We start from the raw sequence: 15,826 nt of genomic DNA, 5'->3' as shown, positions 1-15,826 counted from the left end.
CCATCCTCTTGACACCCATCCTTTAGATATTTATAAGCATTAATAAGGTCCCCTCTCAGTCTTCTGTTCTCCAGGATAAACAGACATAGGTCGCTCAGACTTTCCTCAGAAGAGAGGTCCCCTAATCATCTTCACAGCCCTCTGCTTGACTCTCTCCAATAGTTCCCTGTCCCTCTTGAACTGGGGAGCCCAGAACTGGACACAGCACTCCAGATGTGGCCTCACCAGGGCAGAGGAGGAGGAGGATAATCTCCCTCAACCTGCTGGCCACACTCTTCTCCATACATCCTAGGACACCATTGGCCTTCTTGGCCACAAAGGCACATTGCTGGCTCATGGTCAGCTTGCTGCCAACCAGCACTCCCATTCCTTCTCTGCAGAGCTGCTCTCTAGCAGGTCAACCTCCAACCTGTACTGGTGCATGTGTTTATTCCTCCCCAAGTGCAGGACTCTACACTTGCCCTTATTGAACCTCGTTAGGTTCCTCTCTGCCCAGCTCTCCAGCCTGTCCGGGTCTTGCTGAATGGCAGCACAGCCTTCTGGTATATCAGCCACTCTTCCCAATTTTGTGTCATCAGCAAACTTGCTGAGGATGCCCTCTGTCCCTTCATCCAGGTCATTGATGAATATGTTGAATAAGACCGGACCCAGTACTGACCCCTGGGGTACTCCACTAGCCACAGGCCTCCAGCTGGACCGAGCACCGCTGATAACAACTGTCTGAGCTCTGTCCTTCAGCCAGTTTTTAATCCATCTCGCTGTCTACTCACCTATCCCACACTTCACAAGCTTACCTATGAGAATGTGCCAGAAAGGTGAAGAAGATTAGACTTGGGTAACTATTCAATACCTAAAGTCCTGCCTGCCCACCAAAGTGAGTTTTGTTTCTAGCTGGCACCTCACAGACTTTCAGTCTCTGTCATGGTTTCTGCAAGGCAAACACACTCAGCCATCTGTCCTCTGTCGTTCACCCTTACCCAACAAAACTGATTTAAATGCACTTGCTACCCCTTGTGGCAATGCCATGCAATGCTGTGTTTGCACATCCCTGTGCTGACTGCCTGCTGTTCCTGTCTTAGGTCTATATGTCACTAAAGGTGGAAGCACAAAGGAAAAGGAAGCTTCTGCTCACTGACACATACTGCTTATCTTCCCTAAACCAAACTGTAGGAACAGGGGTACAGGTTAGTTTCAAATAATCTCCTGTTGATGTGGAAACTTAATATTAAAGATAGAGGAAGAACACACTTTTTAGAGTAGCAGTCAGGAAAAGGCTTTTGTAAAGCTGTTGGATATTTTGTAGGTACAATGCTCCTTTCCTAGTTGCAACGGTAATACCTCAACAGTAAGGGGTCTTACCTTTAAACTGTTGTTGCTTCTTTTGCTAGTGAAGTGTATACAAGAGGATTCTGTCTTTCTGAACTAAGACTATCTGAGTAGCTGTCTGCAAGAAGCAAATTAGTTTTGTTTGTCTCTCTATACTTATTTAAATCCTTGCGCTTGAGGACTATGGTCATATGGAATCATCCTTGTCCCTTTCCCTTCTTCTTTACCCTTCTCAGCACTCGTCATTCCTTCCTCTTCTCCCACTTATCTTCCTTTATTTTCAAGAAAAACTTGAAAGCTCTCCCCAGTTTTAGTCTTCAAAAGAAAGAAGATGAACCCTGGTTGGAATTAGAGAAAGCTTTCTAATTTTATAATCTTATGATTGTTTATTTCTGAGGTATGTTTCTTAATACTTCCATGCCTAAGTTCAGCAATAGACATAGTGTGAATACCTGTGCACTGTAAGTAACTTACACTGCAAGAGAGGGTGGATCATTCCTTCACTAGGGTGGCTTTGGGAGGACAAGTGCTGGGATGTGAGTGTTTTTCCCTCTCAAGGACTGCAGAACTGGAAGAGTCTCCATTTTCTCTCCTTTGATCTCCAAAGCTCACCTTTCAAACTTCCTTCACCAAAATGGAAACACAACAAACAAGCAGGCTTGAATAAATTCAAAGGTTGGGGTTGTTTGCTATCCAGTGGTTGTCTGAACTCCCCTAAGGACTTTGTCTGGATGCTCTGGAAAATATCAGAGTGAGGTTTTAAGTGGTGGTCAGCCCACCCATGCCACATAGGTCAAAAAGTAGCAGCCAGATGGAAAGCTGTTGTACAGGTCCTATGCCAGCAGAGGTGGTCAGAAACAGGCCAACAGCCCATCCTTTTGAAAAAGATGAGCTGTAGCGACACAAACAAGTGTAAACCTTTGGAAAACAGCATCATAGACAAGAACGATTAGTTCTCTGGGTATGCCATGAAGAGTCCACATTAGCATATGATATTTACCCTCAGACAAACGTGAGAAAAACTGCAGTCTTTTACAGCCTACTTCCTGCTACTTTCTGAATGTAGACAAGACCTATTGCCCTTATAGGGCTTCAGCTTTCCTTTCTGGCTGCCAGGCTTAGAAATACTGATTCCAAATGTCTTGGCAAAGTTACCAGGTGGCTCTGGGAGAGGTGGAAAATGGGCCACAATGCTTTGATGTGGAAGAATAAGGGAAAAATCTCCCTTTCCCACTTGCATCTGCACATGTTTAACAAGACACCTGCAATCAGGTGGCCACTACGAAAACAGAAAAATTGGTGGTCATGCCCAGTGAGCACATCCCAAGTGAGTTATTTCCAATGACAGGGCCACAGAATTGACAGAGTGGGTTTTGGTTTTTGACGTGGAGACACAACCAGAAAGCTGTGGGCAATAGGCAGAGGAACACGTTGCTGTGACATAAGGCAGGGAAGGATTAAGTTGGGCAGCAGACACTTAAGAATAACTGCCTGTACACATGCCTGTAATCTACAGTGGACACCAGAAACTGCATGTTCACATGAAAGAGATTAACTGCCTGCCACATACAGAGGGTACCATAAAAGGGAAAGTATGACCTCCAGCAGTTACCAGGACTAGTGATGTATTACTCCTTACAGCCATGGGTCCACACAGTATTATTTCCTCCCAGGCACAGCTCCAGAGGTCTATCCCATCTATTGAGACTTCCAATACCATTTCTTGTAAACCAATTGTTTAGTAGTAAGTGACACTAAGTTACCTGATCTGGTATGCATTTAAATCGAGGTAGCAATCCCTATGCCAAGGAAATACTATCTACTGCAAGGCCAGAGATCTTGCCAGCTACACATCAGAACCCATTCCTACAAAAGGGTACCCAAGAAAGATAGCTGGATCTTAGATCCAAGCACGCAAAAGGAGGCAAACCTTCCTATAGCGAGTTACGAATCTATGACAGTCTGTTGCCTGAAGACTTGTGGTGAGACCGGTGAAACTTCGTTTCTGAAGATGTAAATGCTAGTTGTTGCATAATTTCAAAATGGAAAAATTGGATTAATTAATGAAAGAGAAGTCCATGGAGGGCTCCTGACTCCACAGAAACTACTTCTGGCTCAGCAAGTTGCTGAGACGAAACTAGTGGGAGGCTGGGAGAGGCACCAGCTTATGGCTTCTTCCAGAGACTGGATATTAGGTTAGATTAACCTTTGTTCTGATCCAATAGAGGCTTGCTTTTAAAAGTGATCAGTTCAGAGTTCACTTGTTCAATTCTGGGACAATAAAAGGGAAGACTTCGATTCAGTTTTATTTCAACTCTTCTGCTCCGTCTCAAAAAGATGTAAGAAACATAAAGGCAGGCAATATAAAAGAGTTGACTAAATGCTTCTGAACTGCAAAAAATGTTACTTGGAAGTCATATTAAAATCGTGTTTTAATTGTTCTGTCTTAACAATTTTGTCTGTAGAAACCATAGCACTGTTTAGCAACCACTGTATCTTGCATGTGTTATGTTTTGTCAATGTTTTTCTAGGTGTTCCTGAAGCAGAAGTTACTTGGTTTAAGAACAAGGTCAAGCTGTCCTCTGCTCACCATCTTCATGATGGGTTGCTGCTGATTGCAAATGTTTCTTTGCCTGATCAGGGACTGTACTCCTGCAAGGCAGCCAATCTCCGTGGGGAGGTAACTGAAAGCTCCCAGCTGTTGGTTCTTGGTAAGTCCAGGGTATTTTGCACTTGTAGCAATAGTAATGTGGCTTCTGGCACATCTAGCCGACAGAATTAATCAGATGATGTGGAAGAAGAAAAGAATCTGGGAAGATAATCAGTCTACATTTGCTCTCTGGTCAGCATCACCTGAAAGAAGGTGGTGGTAAAGGGAAGATGGATAAGTCCCCCCAAGCACAGGGACTACACCTCCCAGTCCTGACATACTCAGTTTCCCCCTTTCAGACTTAACCAGCTAAGAAAAACATTTATTAACCATTTCTTAAAGTGGCTATCTTGAAATGAGAATGATGCCACTTTTTCCCTGTGAAGTGCTCTGCCTCTGCTGAGCAGCCTTTCCATACATGGCTGTGTGATACTGACCTGTTTCACACCTAACAGGTACATAAACCCAGTATGCTTTTAAAAAGCACTTCCCAAGTTAAGTGAAGGGCGAAGTTTACTTTTTCTTGGGTTTCTAAACAACAGATAGAAATCCCAGCTGGGTTATTCAAAAGGACAATGTCAGCTGTGAAGTATGGGTCAAGTGTTACCTGGTGGTAATTGGACGTGTGGGAAAGGGGTTTCCTTTCCTAGTAACTCATCTTTTGTCATTTCACCGTGCCTGGCATATGGATGACCCAGCCAGACTTTGTAAGTGCTTCTGTATATTTTATAGTGAAGTGTCAAATTTTGAAACCTAGTCCCTGTTATTGGTGCAGCACCATTAAAGCATCTGTTACAGCTCTCATCTTTCATGACTAAAATGAGCACAGGTCCCATGGATGATGCAGCTTCCAGAGGAAGTTTTAAAGTGAGTTTTCTCCATTTCACAGACAACACTAAAATGAATGTTCATATGGTTTCCTTGTGAATCCAGACTGCGTCTAGAAACTCAGCCTAAAAAAATCTGAAAAAAAAGCAAATCAGCTGGTTTTCAGTTATAAATAAAAACTCTCACATGATCTTTAAATCCTTTTGTGATCTTTATAAATGGCTTAGTTTTTAAAGACGGAAAGTTACTGTGAGTTATGCAAGCTGCTTATGTTTGTAGGCAAATGACATTTTTAGTTCCTTGATGGAAAGAAAGACTTCAAGCATCCACGACTCATACTTCTGATGGTGAATGTGATCAGCAATAGAAAACTTGCTTATTGTGTGCTGTGATCTAATTGAAAGGGGATGAAACAACCATTCACTTAAATCAAATACCCCATCATTTCCACAACAAACAGAATTAGGAATGATAGGCAATACAATCGATTTTTAAAATAGCATTATAGTTAGTAAAGAACTAAATCCTGCAGTTCTCAGCATAGACTTCTCCTCTTGAGCTTTGAACTCTTAGTCCTTTGGAGCTCTGCCTAAGTACACCACAGGATTTGGCAGGGTTATAGCCATATTTAATCAGGCTTGATCTAGGTTGTAGCAGACATTAAAAGGTTTTCCACTGACTGCCATGGACATTTGATTTGGCTTCTATGTTGTACAAATTTGCTCTTTCAACCAAGCTGCTGTATCTCCTGATAACATGTACTTTGGTCACATATGAAGAGGGTCATCCAGAATGCCATGGTGGCCTTCGGAGATAATTTCTTTTATTTTGTGGTAATACTGATCCAGATGTTATTTTAATAATTTCTTTAGTTCCTTACCTAAGATGAGACAAAGCACACCTTTAGTAGTTGCCCAAAGTTACTTAAACTGCCCCTTTGAAATAGTAATGTTCGGCACAGCAAATAATGCAGCAGTAGCTGATAGCGGTTCTTCTGATACCCCTGAGATGTTTTCTGCTATAGTGTTGGTCATCACTTCAGTCTCCCAATCTATTACCAGAGCCTCCACGACCTCTTCCTTACCTAGAAGACTTGGCAGCAGTGCTTTCCAATGCTGGGACCAACAATCATTCAGTGCTGACCTCTCCTTCAGGAACAAAAATGACCGTCAGTCCAGGGAGTTCTGCTTACATTGGTAAGTCAAGTGCTTTAAGATTTTTTTGTAGATCAAAAAGGGTTTAGAGTTTAGATTACAGTTATGCATCCAGTTTTCCATTACAGTTAAGCATTCAGTTATCCCGCCATGAAGCACTGGGACAAAAGACTTCAAACTGACAACTCATTGTCAGTCATAACCACTGCCAAATTGTTTTTAGAAGTCAGAAATTGATTTTAAAAAAAAAGAGAACCTTTTGTTAGTGTAATACCCCAAAGCTGCATGCAAAATAAGGGCTCCATTTTGCCACACTTTATAACACTCCGTAAGAAGCAGTCCCTGCTCTGAGGGGCCGGCATCAATGCAAGACATGGCAAACTGATGTGCTAGCTTATCTAAAAGAAGAAGCACTTGTGGTTCTGTTTTTCTTTTTCTTCTTCATTTGGGTACCAGACTTTCCGTACGTCTGCTATTCATGTTGTGTCCTTCTTCTTCAGAGCCTTTTCTAGAGTTTTGCCTGTCTCTCCAGACATATTTTTCTCTTGCAAGCTCTCTGTTTTATTCTATTAATTTTATTTCTCTTTGTTATATCACACAACCAACGTCTGCAGAAAGCAGAAATAACCCAAATGAAATGCTTTTCTTCTTTTCATCCTTTTCTGCCTTCCATGTAGCTTTCTCCTCTTTACACTGCTATATGGTGTAAACTCCTTTTATATCTGTGAGCATGATTTGTTTGCAAAGAGAAACTAATATTTTTCTAAAGTCCAAGGTATGTTTATTTTAAAATTTAATTTCTCGCTGATCTTGAGCCTCTACTAACTGTCAGGCTCAGACAGGCAAGCAGCTTCTCTAATGGCCTTGTTACTGCATACAGTGAAATTTTGTGATGCCCTGCAGTATCAGAGCAATCTTTTATCTTTTTAGAGGTAGGGATCTGAAACTTTTAGCAAAGGGTCTGTAGCTGGCCTGAGTGTTTATAGCTCTGGTATTCATACCTTCCAAAATATTTTTTGCTTACATTTAATAGCAATTTTAAGATTTTATTTTCACAGTGGGGGCTTTCTATTTATGTTTTTAGTTTTGTATGGTTTACTTTTCCCCAGTGATGACATCTGCATACTTTTGCAACGGCTTTTAGCATGCAGCTCTGGATTACATTTCTGCTTGCACAAAAACTGCACTGAAATAGTCCTTGATGGGAGGAATATCTGAAGGTATTTATTAGCATTGAATAAATCATTTTGAGTACGGTTTTACTGTACTTACACCCAGTTGTAAGACCAGGTCACTCTCCTGTTTCACCCATTTCCTCTCAGGTTTCCAAAAAGAGGTCTTTAGTAGTTTTAAGGATTTTTTTATTGTTTGAAAGCAGTAATTGAACCGCAAACGGTGTTCTGCACTGCCTGTATATAACTGCCTCTAAATTAGTTTCATTTGGCCATGTTGCCCTGTACCCTGCCATTCTGCTCCAGGAGCAATGAATTTCCATGAATCTTAATAGCAAAATAGCAAACCAGTTTCATTCTTGAGGCAATTCCCTCAACTTCACTGGAATTTTACTGACCTGAATTTGAGGCCTGTTATTGTTAAAACCTAAGGAAACCTCCTGAGAGTTTTTTCATTCCATCAGCATGGAATGGGCTATCCAATCAGTTAGAAAGCTACAGTCCAGTGTGCTGCATCACGTTGTATCACCAAAACAAATACACAAAGAATTCAGCTTCCATGTATGTTACTTAAATATGTTTTCTGTAGTTGTACCAAAGAATTTGGATTCACCTTCACTGCAAATAAACATTATTGGTCAGAAAAATAAAAGGACTTATCTCTCAGATTTTGGGGTTTTTTAATCTACATCTAGTTTACCTCGTACACTAATCTCAGTATAGACTACAATAAAAGACTCTATATTTACTCCCAAAATCAGTCTCCTCACAGTCTTCCAGTACAGTGCCTAAGTTTATCATGGACTACTGTGATACCTTTATAATCAAGATTTGTCTGAAATATTGCTGCACTGGAAAGAAAATCTGTACATGTTTCTAAGCACCAGCTTCAAACACCAATTTAGGAGCAACTTGTGAACTTGTGACCCATGTCTGTGTCCTCTGCCTACAGCACCCACTACAAGCTGTCCCCTAATTCTTTCTATTCTGCCACCCAGCCAATTGACTTTAATCCTGTTAAGTCTTTCATCATTGATTATGTTGAGGTGTTTGCTCTGCATGCTCTGGATACCCCATATAAGAACTTTGGGTATATAGATTACTATGTATGGGGTCCCTTGTCTGTGCTACTGCTGACAGGCACCGATATCTCTCAGTACTCAGAAGGCATTAAATTAGACCTGATATTTGGAAATCTAAGGATATAAGGATTTGTTGAGTAAAGAAGAAAAATAGGAAATGTGCAAAGGAACAGAGTGAAGCACGAAGAAAAGAAGTGATAAGTAAGCTTTGGGGAAATTTTATATTTTAAAGGAGTTAAAACACTCCAAAGGCGAAAAATTATGTGAGAAACCTGGATAAATTCAGGAATGGGTTCACCAGGATTTAAGAAAAATGGGAATCAAAACCTTTTTAAACACTGGTTTTGAACCTTGAGGAAAAAAAAAAAAAAAAAAAACAAAAAAACCCAACAAACCATAAACCAGAAAATATTAACACAGCAACAGAAGATTAAAGTTGCAAAATGAGAACTTGTTTGGAAATTAGCAGCTGTGTGAAATATGACAAGAATTGACAAGCTGAGTTGAAAGGAGAGAACTGGAGCCTCCAGATTATCATACCTGCTATGTATTTTCTGTTACAATTCTTCTACCATCATTTCAACCATTTGAAATTACGAACTTGCTCTCTGGAGTCAGCTCCTATGGGTTTCTTCTACATAAATTTCAGGGGCTTTGCAGAAGGTAAAGTCAGGGCCATAACACAAATATCTGGTTTGGAGGTCTTTCTTCTCTTTGTTAAGGGTCATTCAGCAGTCATTTGTGCTCCTTCATTGTAGAAACAGGAAAAGACCTGTTAAATACCTATGCCCTGCCCAATGGAGTCAGTAACCATCCCATTAAGATCTAATGTAAAACACCTTTTTGCATGAGGTTACAGGAATATTTTTGTCATATATACTTTCTTACTTTTACTTCTAACAGGTTGAGATTTCAGTTACCTTTCTAGACCCAACTCACCATCTGGTTAGAGAGCATGATGTAGACAGTGGCTTAGGTTGATGCTTACTCTACTCCTTTACAACTGCTGGAAGTGTGTGTAGAGTACTGCAATCCTCCCCAGTCCTCATATCAGTTGGCAGATTGTGCAGTAAACACTTCTGTGTTATCTGCAGATCACATGTCTGAAGGATGTGACTTCTCTCAAAGCAGAAGCCAGAGCACCCATGAGCTTGGAAATACTTCTGGGTTTTACAGTAGAACAAACCGACAATCAGTGATGAGCAAGAGTGTCATGCACTTTCCGATGTCCTTGATTCATAGCAGGCACACAAGACTTTATATCACACGTAACATAGAACATAATAAATTTCTGAAGTGACACCAATTTATATTTCTTTGGAAAGCTTTCACGTTAGATCTTAATCTTAATAAGGTTTCTTCTTTAATTCTGAATACAGTTTTCCTGAATGTTGGTAATGAAAGTATTATAAGAAACTCTGCCCTTTTCCTCAGAAAGAAATTATGTTGTTTGTCACCTGGTAAGAACTTTTGGGTTTTAACAATATTCGTGACCATTTGACTTCCATAAGTCCTGATTACTTTGTGGAATTATCTTTTTAAATTAAAGGAAAATCCTAAGTTCATGTATTTTCAATAGAGTTTCTTTATCTATGCTACAAGTATCACTGAATTTTTTTACACAACTCCCTGGACACATTTCCATGGGCCTTGAGCTTTGTAAATTTTAATTTTGGCAAAACTGAAGCTGTGGGACCCGGTGTTCCTGACTTCTAATACTCCTGCAGCAAAGACTTTGGGTCTATCAAGAATGCTTGTTTTCATTTGGGTTCAAGATTGTTGTTTCTGTATTTGAAGACATTGCAGTGAGAAAGTCTGAGGATCTTGCAAATCCTGGTGGATTTTATCTACACTTGTATCACTACAATTTTTCAAACTTATTTGTAACCTTATTGTAAACCTCAGCAGACTTGTCAAAAGATACAAAATATGACATACGAATGTCTTCTTATCGTAGCACAAAAGAATACTATTTATTGCTGTTATGTGGCACAGTGAAAGCTGAAGCTTTAGTGACTTTGACTTATATATGTAAACTATATTTAAGTGAGGATTCTTGCAGGAACATTTGAAGAAAGGTCAGAAATGAATACTTCTAGGAATATAGAAGTGTAAGAGTAACTATAAAACGACACAATGAAAGAAAAAACGTTGAAGGAGAATGTACTTTGCTTGTAACAGCACAGTGTTTCTTGGCATCTGTTTTGTTTAATATTTCGTTGCAGATGAGCTCTTCAAGTTGCACAGAAAATGTCTGTGAACACATTTGATAGATTTGTTTTTTTTTGCCAAAGCTTCAGGTTCATGTCCCATATGTTTTTTTCAGAAACTTTATCATGTGTGATAATTTCTGAAAACATGGTGTGCACTTGAGCATACGCGTATCGAAGAAAGGAAGATTGCTGCATTGCACATTGTATATAATTACATAAAGGTTTTGGGCTGCATTTATGAGGCAGCCAAATGAAGGGATGCATCTTTGTTTTGGATCATAGTACAGGCTCATGAATTTAAAGAAAAATGGGAGTGTAAACAGTTAAGATAGCTAGGATCTGAAATGAACAGAAAATTGCTCTTACCTGGCACAGTGCAAGACTTGAGCAACGTCTTTAAAAAAAAGAAGACATCCAAGAAAAATTAAATATTGAGATAATGGTAGCTGTTGTGTGTAGCTGCAATGTATATTTTTAAGGCTCACTGTATCCTGATGAAGTGTTCACATTTTGGAAAAAAAAAAAATAGTAGCAATTATTTTGATCGAAAGAGGAGATGCCATCTTTATTTAAATTCTTGGCCTTTATTCTGTTTTTTATTCTTTGGATGAAAAGAACGCAATGCAAATCCTGGAGCTTAATTGTTATTCTAGAGAATCTGAAGATATGGGTGAACCTACAGGGAAAAGCTGAGGCAATTATTTGGAATCTGGTTCCCAACCCTTTTGTCTCGCAGACTACCTAATCTCCAGTTTGTTCACTGGGAACCTGCTGTCGTCCCCAGCATAGAACTCTGAATTTTGACTTTTCCAGGCTATGCCACATCTATTCAATTTTGTCTATTCAGCAAAAAAGTCCCTATTTGTAAGAGATACTGAAAATAGTTGTAAAGTTAGATGATAAAGTGTACTTTTTTATGACCAGAAAAGTAGTCAATTGTACAAAAAGGAAATACTGCTGCTCCATATTTATTATGTTCTCCCTGATGACTTCATATCAATTTTACTCACTTCACAAATCAGAACATAATTTTACCAACTGCCAGCATTGCAAACATGGTCCTAGAAAGCAGATTTCTTTCTGGTTTTATGCATTATCCTCAGTGACCACAGAGCCAGAGCAGCTTAGCTGCCAATTTCACAGCTGCTTCAGATGAGCAGCTGGAGTACAAATTCCTGTTCTGCAAACACCAATGTTATTTAAAGATGAAGCTGTTTTTAAAACAAAGTAATAACAAAAACCTTTCACTTAAAAGCTGCAAAGAATTCCCCTTACCAAAACCAGTATTTTCCTCTCATTTTTGCTTTACTAACAAAAGTATATCACCCTCATTTCTAGTAGAATAACTTAGATGCCCAAAAGAGGCCCCAGAAAGCAGAATGGAAAAATACAATTATGGTAGCCACCTTGCTTGCAATGGCCATCTTTTTGAGTATGAATAAATTACTTATTACGAAAGGGCCAACTGCATTACAGCCAAGGCCCAAAGTTCAGGAGGCTTTTCAATCTTTTCTTTTTTTCAGAGGAGACCACTTCAAGTCTGTGACTAGTATTTGTCTACCTGCAGATTTAAGGGTCATCTAGACGTGTCACTGAAGAGAAAAATTAGCCTAGAACATTTTTACTGTTTGGGGCGCATTATAGTGAGTCAAACACTGTGCCACTGACTGTTTTTAGGAGCAGAAACAGATCATATAGACAGACTAATGTAGTGATCAGGACCAGAGCCAGTGAAGATAGTGCTGCAATTGCTTGCTGTGTATCTCGCTTTTGAGCCATAACATTTGTAAACATAGGACAGATACTTGTTCAAAACCAGTGTGAAAAGCGATACATGATCCAGAAGAATACAACTGATCTCACCAGTACAAATGTTTGCAATGTTTTGCAGCATACTCAAGAGCAAGAGTATACGTTTTTGAAAGATAATTTTTTTATTTACTTCCTTTTGCCCTTCCCCTCTCTACCATCGGCCTGCTCTAAATTTTCCTAGGTTTTGGGAATTACTGCTGCATTAAAATTGGACGCAGAAATGCAAAACAATTTAAAATCTGCACAGAGTCAGCAAAGAAAGAAATAATGAGTAACTATAATTAAACCAGTGTCTTGTTCCCCTAATGAAAAAGACAGCTGCAGAAGTTGTGCAGTAGGAGTCAGGTAAAATCATGGCTATCTGAGAAGTTATTTTGCACAACATAATTTTTTTCCTCCCCACTGTCTCTAATAAATTGTCCATCACGTTTGAAAAGTAGTTCTAATGCTAAAGAATATCTTTTTAGCAACTTTATTTTTACACTAATAATACTTCCACTGTGATGAGGATAAAGGACTAAGTGCATTCATGGAATAATCTGTTCTGTTAATTGTGTTTTCCATTCCCTTTCATCGTTGTTTCAGTGAAAATTCTGCCTTGTCATACTGTTTACAAGAATACCCAGGAAAGTGACAAGATGAGAGTTAAAATTAATATCAAGAGTATGCCATTGTCATTGTAATTAATTCCCCAATCAGACTCTATCACATTGATTACGTTCTAAATATTGCATAAAGTGCATAGGGTATTGCAGTATCTTCTTTCTACATCAGACTATACTATATAACTCCATTGAAATGTGTGGCTTTTCATTTGCGTACACATACTATGTACATTTCAGTGCATACGATACATGATGATACCCCTACTTAGTTGAACATTTGTGTCCACACTGATATAGTGTTTGTTTTTCAGGCAGTCAGACACTAGTCCTGCAGCTGCCCAGCTCTGAAAGCAGAGTGAAAAGACTGAGGTCCTCTAGGCAATCTGCTGCCTTGGGTTTTTCCTGATTGCTGTTTGGTGCCATGAATGAGCTAATCTGAGAACCTCTGATCTACAGCAGTGGTCCAAAATGCTGCCACATAAAATAATATCACTGGCCTCTGGGGCAACATCTGTTTAATTTTGGGTTTGTGGTAAGAGCTGTAGCCCTTGAACTTGTGTCTAAGCTTTTCCAGGATCACTGTCGTAGACTCTGTTCTAACATAGGTACAAATGATGCAGAGCTCCACTGAGGTAAGTTCTGGTGAAACACTAGGGGTTTCAGACTTGCCACAGGATCCTGGTGTGGAGACCTGTCGTTCTGCCAGCTACTTCACATAAAAGATCTTTTAGCCTCTTGCACAATTTGAGCATTGCTCTAGAGTAAGTGTTAAGGGAGTTTTCGAATTCTGTGGGATTTCTGACCTGTTGACTAATGAACTTATCCATCCTAAGTTTTGAAGCACACTCTCACTGCATGTTGGTTCTCAAAACCTCTCCTTAATCATAAAGCACTTTGTTAATAGGACAGAAGTTACATCCTCTCTGAAGCAAGCAGCACTGGCTTTCCTGTGCCTATCTGCCCTCCACCTCCTCTGCTCTGCATTTGTTTTTTTCCTTGCACCACAGCAAGCTTCCTGAGCTGCTGAAGTCTCAGGATGTAGCAAGTTTACATCGGCTTAATTAAGAAATGCAGATTGGCGTCTACAGCAGCATTCACTTTCACAGCTTGGGCTGGTAATCACATTATGCTCTAGCTCTCACTCTGTCTTTTGTTGAACTCGTGCTATACTGTTGTTCAGTGCTTGCTCCACACCCCTCTTTTCAGTGTTGTTTCTCTCCCATAAATGTACTTGTACAGTTAACCTGGAGCTGCAACAATGGTGGGACAAAAGTTAATACTGCAAGGTGATCCTCCTCCATTTTTGTCATGCACTGCACAAACCCATCACCATTAGCTCAGGAGGTCATTTCAGCATGCTGTACCGTTCTCATAGGCTTTGCTTCTATGATTTGCCACTGGTGATTGTTTTCAGCCCAATCCTTATTAATACAAGATCCTAAGTGAGTAGGATTCCTACTGTCAGAGTCATTTTTAGAAAACAGTATTACTACCAGAGCTTGAAAATTCCATTGCTTTTTTTAATAGGCCCACCATATGGCTGTATATTTGGGAACATTTTTTACAGCCTTTCTGGGACAGGGAATGGGCCTACCTCCATTTTTGTTGAATACGGTGTAAATTTACAATGTAATGATGTAAATGTATGTAAATGATATCTAATAATAACAGCATATATGTCATTGGGTAACCAGTTTAGGTGTTTTGAGAACTGTTTAAAAACCATCTCGTATGTTTAGTACAGTAAATTTCAGCTGCTCCTTTGGAGCCATAAATAGCTATTTAAAATACCTTCTTTTTTTTTAAAATACTACTGCTGTCAGCTGAACTGGCCTATTTCAAGAATTCCTGAATACATGGCTTTCCTTGTCAAGCATAAATTCATGTTCATTTGCCCTCCTTTAAAGTACTAAAAATAAAGGTTGTACTTCCATTAACATTAATTCTTTATTTTGGGGATTTTCAGGAGGGTGGGGCCAGGCTCTTTTCAGTGATGCCCAGTGACAGAACAAGGGGCAAAGGACACAAACTGGAGCACAAGAAGTTCCACCTTAACATGAGGAAAAACTTCTTTACATTGTCACAGAGCACTGGAACAGGCTGCCCAGGGAAGTTGTGGAGTCTCCTTCCCTGGAGATATTCAAAATCTGCCTGGATGTGATCCTGTGCAACCCGCTCTGGGTGAACCTGCTTTAGCAGGGGGGTTGGACTAGATGATCTCCAGAGGTCCCTTCCAACCCCTACCATTCTATGATTCTGTGATTCTGTGAAATTGAGGAAGTATTTCTCTGTGCCAGTCTGATCTCATTTACATAGTGTGAACACAGTAGTACAGTGTGAAGTACAATATAGTAGTTTGGCACCAAGCTTCTGTCTATTGAGGTTGATCCACGGCTTCTCCACATTCTGTTCCAAACACTTTGTTCTTCACGTCATCCTTAATCATCTTTCTATTTTGAAAGTATACTGTAACAATTTGAATGTAGATATTAGACTGTGCCATGGTTTAACCCCAGCTGGCAATTAAGCACCACATAGCAGCTTGCTCACTCCCCCCGCCCTCAGCAAGAATCAAAAAAAAAAAAAAAAACCAACTTGTGGGTTGATATAAAGTTTTACAGGACAGGAAAGGAAGGGATAATAATAATAACAGAATATTCAAAACAAGTGATGCACAATACAGTTGCTCACCAGTATCTCACTGATGCCCAGCCACTCCCCAAGCTGAGATGCCCCCCAGTCAACTCCCCCCAGTTTGTATACTGCACATGATGTTATATGATGTTGGACACCTCTTTGGCCAGTTTGGGCCAGCTGTCCTGGCTGCATCCCCTCCCAGCTGCTTGTACACTCCCAGCCTCGTCACTGGCAGGGCAGTGTGAGAAACTGAAAATTTCTTGACTTCGTATAAACACTTCTGAGCAACACCTACAACTTCAATCTGTTATCAACATTATTCTCATTCTAAATCCAAAATACAGCAC

The 15,826-nt window shown here is 39.9% G+C and overlaps 1 protein-coding gene across 1 annotated transcript in view; it reads left to right on the top strand.

The window, feature by feature from the left end:
- Nucleotides 1–15,826, top strand: part of ADAMTSL1 (ADAMTS like 1) — a 459,478-nt gene that overhangs the window by 426,825 nt on the left and 16,827 nt on the right. Inside the window, exons 23-24 of the mRNA XM_086479436.1 lie at nucleotides 3,858–4,037; nucleotides 5,866–6,000. Of these exons, the coding sequence (XP_086335562.1) occupies nucleotides 3,858–4,037; nucleotides 5,866–6,000 (315 nt within the window). The remainder of the gene's footprint in view (nucleotides 1–3,857; nucleotides 4,038–5,865; nucleotides 6,001–15,826) is intronic.

This window comes from Leptosomus discolor, chromosome Z (genome assembly GCF_034619465.1).
Source record: "Leptosomus discolor isolate bLepDis1 chromosome Z, bLepDis1.hap2, whole genome shotgun sequence".
NCBI lineage: Eukaryota > Metazoa > Chordata > Aves > Leptosomiformes > Leptosomidae > Leptosomus > Leptosomus discolor.
Note: the sequence above shows the minus strand (reverse complement) of the source record. Positions and strands in the feature narration are given on the sequence as shown.